Source organism: Salvia miltiorrhiza, chromosome 6, assembly GCF_028751815.1.
Source record: "Salvia miltiorrhiza cultivar Shanhuang (shh) chromosome 6, IMPLAD_Smil_shh, whole genome shotgun sequence".
Lineage (NCBI taxonomy): Eukaryota > Viridiplantae > Streptophyta > Magnoliopsida > Lamiales > Lamiaceae > Salvia > Salvia miltiorrhiza.
Window position 1 is genome coordinate 2,824,511 of NC_080392.1, and position 12,220 is coordinate 2,836,730.

Genomic DNA, 12,220 nt, shown 5'->3' on the forward strand with positions numbered 1-12,220 from the left:
ACTAGGATTTATTCCATCTAATTAGGTATATAATTATTTTTATCATTTAATTTTATTTTTATTAACTAATAATAGGTTGGTGAATTAAAAGTTATGGTATATAATTTTTTAAAATTTTAACCTTTTGATATAAAAATTTATTATAATTCATAGTATTATTATAATAAAATTTTCTTTTATAAAAAATATTATTAATAAAATAGATATAAGAGTGAGGTATAATGACATACATAAAATCGTGGTACTCTAGGATAATATTCCCTTGATTACATTTAATTTATAACACAATTATTTGGATGATTATTTTAACATTTTTTTCAAATTCTTTATTGCCTTGTTGAATGTTCAAAATTGATGTTATTAGTGCAAACAAACAAATATGTCTAGATGTTAATTACAACACTGTACATTATGATCTTCAACAATACCATTATATAAAATGTAAAGTTCAATAGTAAATCTTATCTCTGTCTCTCTCTTAATTTTTCTCATAAATACTCACCAAATGTTATCAACTCAAACACAATCTTTTTTTCTTTTTTTTTTGAAAAAACTCAAACACAATCTTGAATAATAATCATACCTGAGAAGCAAAATATTTCTTGCAGATGAATAGCTATTAATGCGAATCTGATGAATACCAAGACATTTCATCTTTTTTTGCCAATGGAAATCGACAGGTAAGAAAAAGTAAAAAACCCTCAAAATTTCACATTATTGTTCCTGAACAAAAGCTTCCATCAAAATTATGATAGCTAACCATAAACCTGTGGAAAATAAATGAAAAGTAACAATTAAAAAAATGTACATCATTACACAGATCATAACCCCGTTCCAACATATATCAACGCCATCTCTACCACAACGGGATAAAATCAAAATCAAAATCAAAATCAAATAAAATAAAATACAAACTTATCCGAAATCTACACATTAATGCTAACAGTAAATACCAATACCACAGCAAATGCAAATCCTTGATTTAATTAATTAATTTGCGTATTATTATTAGAATTATTATGATGATATTTATTTTTCATGATCGGCCTTCTTCCCTTCCCAGCCTCTGAGCGCAGACGAGATGAAATTCAATCCGATCGAGTTGGAATTGGAATTGGAATTGGAATTGGAATTGGAATTCTCAGCGAATAACGCCTGCTGGAATTTTGATTTGCAGGAATGGCACGTGATCTCGAGCATGGCGGCGTTGATCTTCTTCGTGGCGTGGTCCTTGAGCGCCTGCGCCTTCTCCAGCTCCGCCTGCGCCGCCTGCCGGATCCGCTTCGCGTTGGAGAACTCCTGCTCCGCCGCCTCCATCTGCCGCTTCGCCACCTGCCGCGCCTCCTCCGCGTACGCCTTCTCCGCCATCGCCACCCGCAGCTGCTCCTGCGCCTGCTCCTTCACCCTCGCCGGCCTCTCGCCGCCCGTCGTGCTCCCCCGCGGCGAGCACCGGCTGATCTCCGCCTCGCCGTTGATCTCCGACGATCCGATCGAGAGCTGCAGCTGAGTCGAGTGATCCTCGTTGGATTTGGTGAGGAGCTGGAGCTCCAGATTTGGGGGACGACACGTCGATGCGGTCACGAAGATCGCCTCGTTGCTCGGCTTGGCCAACGCCGCCTGCCACGGCGCGACGACGCTGAGATTGGTGTCGCTGGAGGGGCTAGGGCTCGACGCCGTCCGCGATAAGCACGCCGGCGGCGGCAGCGCGTCGGAGCGGAGGCGCCCCATGCTGCACGCATCTTGATGCTCGATGAAACTTTCCACCCTACAAATAATATTAAATAAATAAAATTACATATATATATATAACAAATAACACAGAAGCAAGTACGTAGTAAAGTTTTCAAGGCTGTGATGATTAAAGATGTAGTAAAAAAGTCGAGCAAAAGGACATTTTTTGAACAGAAGAAAATGGGGTTTGAAGAAGTTTTGAAAAAAAACCCCATTCATGAAGACGAGTGCTACAAACAAGAATGCAATCATTTCGCATCATTACCATCTTGACCTTCAAAAACGCCACACCTTCTTCAAATCATGTATCAACAATGTCACCCCCAAATTTTCATCTTATAATTCCATGCACAACAAGTTTGCGTTTAATTTGATTTAATTTAATTAATAAGATGCGAAAACATTAATTAAAAATTAATTAGACTGACAATGAGTCAAAACCTAGTAGTCTAACGAGATCTTGGACTGGCTGAGAAAATGATTTGACACACAGTCTTCTGTTACGCAAGAACACACACCTTCACTCACATAGGGAGAGAGAGAGAGAGAGAGAGAGAAGAGATGCAGCTGCAATTGCAAGACATTCTGCACTGAATACAAGAAAACTCTGTGAAATGACAAGATTCCCTGATTCAATTCTCTCTCTCTGTCTATCTCGATATCATTTTCTCTCACTAACCTGGAGAAGACGCGGCCGCAGTCGCAGGAGTGGCCGCGGGTGCCGCAGGTCTTGAGGTGCGCCTTGTAGTCGGACTGGACGGCGTAGCCTTTGGAGCACTTGTCGCAGACCCACTGCTTCTGGTTGCTGTGCTTGCGGCGGAAGTGCTTCTTAATCCCGACGAGGTCCCCCAGCGCGTGGCAGGGGTCGTGGTGGAGGCAGCTCGGCTCGGGGCACACGAACACGCGCTTACGCGCCACCGGCGTCTCCCTCTTCAGCAGCTTCCACGGCACCTTGTGGCGTCGCCGGTGCATCTGCAGGTTCTGATCCCGCTGGAACCCTTGGTTGCAGATCTCGCACACGTACCGATCCGACTCCAGCAGCGTCTTCGGCGACAGCGACACCACCTCCGCGTCCGGATCTGGCGTCCCCGCCGGCCGCCGCTTCCGCTTGCTCGCCGCGTACTCGGCGGACGGATCAATGTTGCTCAGCATTAATTTTATTTTTAATAAAATATCCCAAAAAAAAAAAAAGCCTATTTCTTTCGGTAATATAATCAGCTTTTGATTCAGCTTTTGAGCGCTCGATCACTTTTCCAAAATAAATGTAAATGAGATACAAAGTTTTTCTCTCTCAAGAAACATCTTCCTCAGGTATAGTTATATATGAAAGGCTGCCTAAATAAACTTGTTGAAAAGATGATGGGGGTGGGGGTGGGGGTTGGGGGGGGGGGGTGGGGTATAGGTGGGGGGGGTTTAGGGGCCAATGACAATATATGGTTGAAAGTTGATATGAAGAAAAACATCCCCATAAAGGAACAAAAACACAGTCATAATTGTGATTTTCATGGGCAGAGTTAAATTGCATGCATAAATACTAAAGGCCAACTGCATATATACGTACACATTAGGAGCCTTATTTTTGTCTGCTTTCATACGCCCGCATTTCTCTGTCTAATCATCTCACTGTAGCCGACTCCACTCTTTTGGCTTCTCTCTCTACTCGATCAACTCTCTACACTGTATTCATCGATTTGATTTTACATCAATTTATGAAATTTCAATTTCCTCCCGAGATGGGATGGGGTCGACTACGTACGACGTCGTATTCTTCGTCGACGTAATAATAATAAGATCGTAGCACGTTACGCTTTCCACATGGAAGAGGAAAGTGTAGGTTGCAAGTAAACATTAATTCATTTGATTAATTATCTATCCCCATTCTTAGATATTCTCTTAGCCTTAGAGTTCTTGGCTCAATTCACGCACACCAATAACTTATTTCATCCTATAGAATTCGGAAGCCCGGTGGGCCGGGTTGAGCTGGCCCGACTCTGCCCATTTGACAGCACGAACAAACAATACAATAAAATAACTAAATTTTTTTTAGAGTTAATTGCGTGTGAATATATTAATTTTGGTCAAAATTTATTTTTGACGCGTATGAGTTCAATCCGACTTCAAAGCGTGTATACACTTTTATTTGGATAAAGTCGTTTTGCAAGCGTATTACGAGTATAGACAACTTGAGTTAAGTGGAGCCACCTCAAATTTTATTTATTGAATGTTTTGATGCTAGCTATATATGACTTCATTCGAGTTTAATCGAATCCAAATTAATTTTTTAAATATAGGTTTAACTACACTGTGTTTCTTTTAATCGTAATTAAGTTAATTAGAAGTCAATATACTTATTATTAATTAATTATAGAATAAAATATGTAAGATGTTCCAGGTTAATAATTTTATATTTTTTAAAGTCAACTCACTTGACAGTGTTTGCTAGCAAGTAGTTAATGTGAAGTTCAAGCTTGAGTCATATAATTAACAATTTTTTATGGAGTCAGGATCTGAGTAGCTCAAGAGTCTAGTTTGACTCATTCTACATCCCTACTTATTAAGTGCAAAATCGTATTAATTCTATTCTGCTAGACTAAAATCAATTGTTAGAATAAAATAGGACTAGATTTACACGATTGATCTATTTATAATTTAACGATTGGGATTTAAATTTAAGAAAATCGTATTAAATTATTTGTAAAATGTCTGGATTGTGAAGAATAAAATCGAATTCAAGACCATGAATTTGTCCAATAAAGTGATAATTCAACTGTAAATTTAGATGATCTAAGAGCTAAAAATGATTGGATTCTAATAGCACGTATTTGGTCGTTAGTTACTATGCAGTACCAAATTTAGACCACACATTTTGTACATGTGGTGCGCTAAGAACGCGATACGTGGCAGAGGGCTTCCAAGGCCTTTCAAGGCAAAATATGCACGTGTAAAATTGAAATAAATTTTGGGATATTGAAAAAATTATTTTTTTTTGAAGTTTTTTTAATTTTGCATGTCTTTTATGCATAAATTTGCACACAAAAATACATAGTATTGTACACAAATATGTATTGCATTTTACAGCATGAAGGGCACTAATACTATTTGAGCTAACAATTAACATAAATTAGGAATATTTAATTAGATTATATCAACAATAATATTTCATGGAACACATAATAACAATAATTTTTTTAATTGAGAATAGTGATAGAAAGAAAGTCTGATAATAAAGAATTTTACATTTAAAACTCAAATTTTAATTTTTTTAGTCCACATTAATAAACATAAAAAAAAATAAACAACACCATGAAATAATAACAATATATTATATTAAAAAATATGAGGATAATAATCCCACTGGACCCTGCCTAATGCCCCCACTGGAAGCTTGGCTACGTCAATGAGGACAATAATTTAATTCTCATCGTCACTCTTCCCCTTGTTTGATTTTTTTTTTTTTTTTTTTGTTTCATATTAGAGGTGGCCGCTACTCTAAAAGATATTAAAAAAAAATTTGGTATTTGACTCTGTAATGAGTAATAGTCACATGCAAATTTTGTAATGGGTAAGAAAATTATTTTCCGAACCTAGGTGGTATTCTGATTGCCACATATGATAAAATTGACAAGAAATTGAATTAGAATCATAGATAGTACAAAATGCAAATTTAGCATTTAATTTATTTTGAAACAAATTAAGATATTATCTAATTTAATGTAATTAACCTATACGTACTTCAGCAATCTTCCGCCCGTTTTTGGATTATGAGAGATTAAAAAAAGTATTATCTCGACTAATTTCATAAAATATATATTAAAAAAAAAAGCTCTATCTAGTTTAGTAGTCGCTTCACATTTATTAAATAAAGCTTCCACCAAATAACCAAATTTGGTATTGTCATCGCTCAAAAAAAAATAAAAATGGTGTTGTCACACGATCCTGCACTAAATGAATTTGGTATACATGCTACACGCTAAATTATGAGACAGGGGATCTCATTTGCTATACTGGGGTTCAATTCCATCTATTTTTCTATTTTATGCTACTATTTAGGATAAGTTCTAAATAATACTTTTAATATTTATGTTAAATGTAATTTGTGTGTGTTCTTTTTTTTTTTTTTGGTTAACATATAAAAGTTTGTTTATGGTTTAGACAAATCAAGGATAAAGAGGCTCTTAGAGCAGCCACAATAGGGGCTCAATAGCCGGTGTGAGCCCTCATTTATTGCACCCATCCCCAATGCCGCACCGGCGATGCAAAAAGGCGAAGCGCTGGGGCGCTCCGGGTGCAGCCTCATGCGCGTGTGCCCACCTCCCACTTTTTCGTATTTTACATTTACAAAAAAAATCAAAAATTGAAAAATCTGGAAGAGAGACGTTGAGTTTTGGCCGTTGCCCCCCTCCCTTTTTTTTCTTCTTATTTTGCTTCTATAAATATGTTCATTCCCTATTTCATCTCCTACTACTACTATACTTCATCTTCTATAATTTATACTCTCACAAAATCATGGAAGGAGATTGGAAAAATTATTGGCGTTAACACCCCCAAAATCCATCTCCCGACGAATCAAATGCATCCGGCCAAGGATTCTCGCCGTTCACGCAAGAATCAAATAAATAGAAAATGAAAAGTAAATCTAATGAGCCAAGAGTGGGCTCTCCCATTGTGGAGAGTGGGTGCAATAGGAGTGGGGACCACAATTGTGCACCCACCTTGGCCCACCATTGTGGATGCTCTTAGAAATGTTTTGGTTGAACATCCGTCGGAATAATTTACTCATTTCGAACATTAAATCCAAAAAAGTATATATATATATATATATATATATATAATATTGTTTTATTTTGCAGTAATTATTATAGTTTTTATGATAAATTAAATTTTATGTTCAGTAAATTGAACTGTGAAATTTATAAAATATATCAATTACACATCTATACTATAAATATATTAAATTGTGTGATGTTATAAACTTTTTGTGGCCTTGAACTTCGACTATTTGTACAAAATGTCCTGACCTTCGAGATATACAAAAGAAATTGGGCCTCTGCATTTTCTCAAAATTATCATTGGATAAAAATTGTAGCACCAAATTTTTAACTTGGCACGAAATGTGTATCCAATTTTAAAAGTGAATTAACACACGCCATTAAGCCAAAGTCGAAAGTCGAAATTCAATTTCAACTTGTTGATCCACTACATTTTTAAACCTTTTTTTTCTAAAGGCACATTTTTCCCCATATTTTCAAGGTCATTAATTCTTTTGCGAAGCACACCAAAGTTTTTGGCATTTTTGCTATATTATTTAATTGGTGTTTCCATCGTATACATGTAATGTGAATATTAATAATTAAAATAACTATTGTATATTATATTAATTTTAGTGTGACATAGGTAAATTGAAAATATTTTCTATGCTAAAATTGCAATTTTTGTTGTAAACCTGCAATAAAACACTAGTGAACGTACGTTAACGGCATCTCAAAGACGTTAAATTGGCTAATTTAGTATAATTATTAATAGTATTTGTTGGAAATCTAGCTAATAAATACCTATTAAACTATTATTAATTATGGTGGTTCGTTGAGATTTTTTTTTTGAAAACTACCCTCTCGATCAAAATAATCTTTTTTTTTTTAATTACAAGAGGATATCTAATAAATAATCTAATAAGCAACCTGCACGCAGGGAGATCTCTACACCACACAAAGGTGGAAAAACAACAGCACGCAGCCAGAACCACTACCCATACAAAGGTGGCACTACAAAAAATCTGCCGATTAGCGACGAAATTTTCCGTCGCTAAAAATGAAAATTCCGTCGCTAATCGCGGCTAACGACAGAATAACGACGGATTTTTTCCGAATCTAGAATCGTGGTCGCTAGCAAAATTAGCGACGGAAATGTATTCTGTCGCTAGTTTTAACGACGGACTAGCGACGGAAATTTCTGTAGCTAAGAAAGTAGTTGTCGTTTGGTTGTTTTTTTTAACTACGGATTAGCGACAGAATAGATTCCGTCGCAAATTTGGTTTGAAGATTTATGTCGCTATTCCGTCGCTAAAGACAACAAATTTTATAAAATATTTTTTGCATTATTTATATAAAAGTATTTAACCTATTAACACAATATTAATGCAACTTATTAAACAAAATATAAACAACAAAAAGTCTTATATCACATTAATTCATAGAAATCCAATATAACAAAAGATTATATGTTCAATCTCCAACATAACAAAAGTTAAAATCAAACTGTTCAAAATAGTTTCAAACCAACATCTAAAGATAAAAAGATCAAGAGGAAGATTATAGACGTCCCCAAATTTTCTGCTTTTGCTTTCACATCATCCCGACCCCAATACTCTTTCCAACTTGCCCAATCTCTTCCAGGAATACATGCAGAGAGACTCGATGTGAATGGTGAGGAAACTGAAGTGCCCCAGGAAAATTATGTGCTGAATGAGCCCAAATGAGCGTTCATCGACACTATCTATCTCGTTTCTGGGAAAGCTGGAGCACAAGAAACAGGGAATGGGTCAAATCTTTCCTGAGATCCATGAACTCACGACGGAGACCACTAGCATTCAATACGAGCATCTCCACCTTGTCTCCCTGCAATCGCAAAAATAAATGATATATATTTTTTATTTTTAACTACGAAATTATTCCGTCGTTAATTTTTAATTATTTAAATAATTAAATATTCCTTACTTTTAATTACGGAATAATTCTGTAGTAAACTCTTATGACGGAAATTCCGTCGCTAATTCCGTCGTTAAAATATTTCCGTAGCAAATTTGATGTAGATTCCGTAGTTAATTTTTGAAATTGAAAGTCGTCGTTGATCTGTCGTTATTCCGTCATAATTTTATGACGAAATCCTTTTCCGTCGCTAATTCCGTCGTAGTTTAGCTGTTTTTTTGTAGTGTGGGAACACTACCCACACAAAAGTGGAAAAACTACCCGCACACATGCGGGAATTGATGAACCCAAGACCTCTCACAAATGAGAGTCTTTGGATGCTTCATATTTGCCACTTGAGCTAGGCTTCATCAGCGTTCGTTAAGATTTTTTTAGATGAAATGTTATATGAAATCTCGAATTTGTGTATATGAATTTAATGTATTTATTAATTGATTTCGTGTTGAAATGAATGACTTATTAATGGCTAAAGATTACAACTTAAAACATAGAAAAATGTGGTTATCCCTCAATGAAAAATAAGGAAATCCCGTATAAAAGTTTTCTATTAGAAGGAAACAATCAAGTATGCACCGTTATGGTGCACTTTAGTGGATCTTTTGTATTAGTCTTTTTAGGTTAGTCCAACTGCTTATGAGACACCATCCGAGCACGTGCACGTCGTAATAGGCGCTTTAACAGAGCACTTTGCACTTCAAACATGCACATTGAGGAGCCTTTAATTTTAGTGGCATGGTGGCAGCTGTTGGGCCACATGGCAGCGGTTGGCGTGTGCCCGACCCGTGTCATACTAGACCGACACGTTGGTTCGGATCAGGGTAGGAACCATTACATCTGTTCGGGCCGGATAGACCTACATGTTTAGAAAATATGGATAAAGCTCACATCTCTTCACAAACAACCACCTACCTTTTATAAATAGAGCCCCCGGGATGAACAAAAATCACTCATTCAACATACGACATCTCACTCATTCATCATACCTATAATCTATTAGTAGAGCCCCCATAATGGACGAAAATTCTCATTTAACATACGACATCTCACTCAGCACATGGTTTTGATCATAATCAAAGTATCTCATATCATATTCACATGGTTACTCAACATACGAATAGTTCAAGTCGTATGATCTCACAGCATATGGTCGCGATCATAATTGAAGTATCTCACATTATATTCACATAGTTCGAATCGTAGGACAAATATTCAGTCCCAAGTATTCAGTTGTTCACTGGAATATCGAGCCCTCGTCATGTGTTTAGATCACACTCAAAGCATCTAATTTCACATAGTTTGAGTCCTAGGACAAATACTTAGTCTCAAGTATCTAGCAGTTCGTGAAAACAACGAGCTCGTAGTGTTCAACGACTTGAGTTCACCGTGAACTGTGATCATAATTGAAGCATCTCATATCATATTCCCATAGTTCGAATCGTAGGACAAGTACACACTCCCGAATCTCATATCATATTCACATAGTTCGAGTCGTAACAAATACTTAGTCTCGAGTATTCAATAGTTCGCAAGAACATCGAGCTCATAGTGTTCAACAACTCGAGTTCACCTTGAACTGTGATCATAATCAAAGCATCTTTTATCATGTTTACATAGTTTGAGTTGAAGGAGAAATACTCAGTCTCGAATATTCAATAATTCCAAGTATTTAGTAATTCGTCGGAATATTGAGCACGTAGTATTCAACGACTCAAGTTCACCCTGAGTTGCAATCATAATCAAAGCATTTCGTATTATATTCACATAGTTCGAGTCGTAGGATAAACACTCAGTCCCAAATATTCAGTAATTCGCCGGAACATCGAATTTGTAGTGTTCATTTACTCGAGTCATCCTAACCGTTGTATTTTGGAGATAATTTACATTATTATTATTATTATTGAGCACAGGCAGTTTCTCTCGATATAATACAAAAAATATCACAGAATAAAACTACCTTTTTTTGGACTTTTCTTCTGAAATTTTACAACATGATTAGTAATAATGCCCAAGAACTCATCATACATCTGCATAGGATTCATTGGGGGCATAAAATAGAAAAATTCAAAAAACAAATAAAAAAATTTAGAAAGATTCCTTCTGAACTGACAGATTAGAGTGGTGTAGGGCTGCCCTCCAATTTTATCCGTATATATGCTATTGTCATTTAAGTTTGTGCATAAAATAATCTTGGCAATGAAAAAATCAAAAACACAATTAATGTAACATTTAATAAAAATTATTTCGGCTATTAGACTCGACAAACTCATGGCTTGAGTCGATTATTATATTTTAAAATATATAGATTGAATTCCTTATTATATGAAGATAGTATTTTTATTGTATGCTTTTTTCATCAATAAATTATCCATGTATATATGTAAGTGACATCTTATCATTGTAAACACGTACTGTTTATTAATGTGATGGGAGACGGAACAATATCATTGTACGAAGAATATTTCAATTGCAAAAAGGGAAATAAATAAACAAATCCAACATATGTCTAACAAAAGAATAATATAATTTCTCGCAATATGCTACTATTGAAGCCTAATTTGGCCATCCATAAAAGTTAAAACATTTAAGAATGATCCATATAAACTTAGCCAAGAGGATATATATAAGTTTTGGGGGATCAAACAAATTGCTATAAGACATTACAATAATATTATTGGTATATATCGACTTAGATATGTGTTACTCGAAACAATATTATATATAGTTTGATTCTTGATTATTTAAATAGTGAATTTTCTGTACGTAGAGATAAGTTTTTGTAGGAATCATTGACCAATGACTTCATAAATCTTCACTAAATGGATGATCACCATTCATTTTCACATTTTTAGATAATGTATTATTGTATCTATATATGATAGTAAATCATACAAAAATTAACTATACAGATAAATTAGTAGTTCCTACAATGAAAAAAACATTTATTTGATCCTCCTATTTTTATGTATGTCTATTGTCTAACTAGTGTAGTCAAGTCCTTAGTATAATTTATACAAATCTAGACTATATAAATAAAATAGTGATGTTAAATAGCCACAATGTTCGGCTGCCCACAAACTAGTTAAATAAAAAAAAATTATTTTTTAAATAAAAAGGGGATTTAGTTATGTTATTGTATTGTTCACATTGTAGTTATTTTTTATTTTTAAATAAAATATACAAAAATTATCAAAAATATATCAAAAAAAGCTACAATGTAGACAATACAACAAAATAATTAAATAAATCAATTTTTATTTCTATTTTACTAATTTATGGGCAGCCACATATATTTATTGTAAATAAAAATAAATTTGAAGAGCAGCACATCAATGTAACAGTGGTAGGCAACAAAAACATTGTCTCATGCAAATGACATTTGGTGATGGGTTGGCACAAATGGGCCCTAATTTCCCAAATCATTTTCGTCCCATTAAATTATTAGTCTTGTAGAATATTATTGCAAAAACATTGACACATATTCATCTTATTTCTATTTTCTTATACTTTTCTTCTCCTATGATTTTAGTTGGTAGTTAAAAGTTTCGTTTCATCACTAGCAAATAAAGTTGCAATTATTGATATCGAGATTGGAAATTGAGCTCCAATTTTCCACTGCATGTATTTGATTTGGCCGTCGGCATAGTAATCAATTGCTTAATTCTTTCTTACACTTATTATTTATTTATAAAAAAATTGAGATCAATCATTTTACGGATCAAAATTTGTATTCAGATCCAAATTTCAATGATATATCTATAAATTTATTAATGGTTGATTGTGATTGG

The 12,220-nt window shown here is 34.8% G+C and overlaps 1 protein-coding gene across 1 annotated transcript; it reads right to left on the reverse strand.

The window, feature by feature from the left end:
- Positions 1-681: 681 nt before the first annotated feature.
- LOC130987914 (zinc finger protein SHOOT GRAVITROPISM 5-like) lies at positions 682-3,251 on the reverse strand. Its single transcript, XM_057911617.1, has 2 exons — positions 2,411-3,251; positions 682-1,765 (listed from the first exon to the last, which is right to left on the reverse strand). Exons 1-2 carry the CDS (start codon positions 2,881-2,883, stop codon positions 1,030-1,032), a joined length of 1,209 nt encoding a protein of 402 aa, XP_057767600.1. The 5' UTR covers positions 2,884-3,251; the 3' UTR covers positions 682-1,029.
- Between the last annotated feature and the right edge of the window lie 8,969 nt (positions 3,252-12,220).

What these genes read in the sequence shown, in the direction of transcription:
- LOC130987914 (XM_057911617.1), bottom strand. Translation starts at nt 2,883, where the DNA reads ATGCTGAGCAACATTGATCCGTCCGCCGAGTACGCGGCGAGCAAGCGG. An exon ending in TGCGGCCGCGTCTTCTCCAG is followed by an intron (nt 1,766 to 2,410) that starts GTTAGTGAGAGA and finishes TATTATTTGTAG; the next exon opens with GGTGGAAAGTTTCATCGAGC.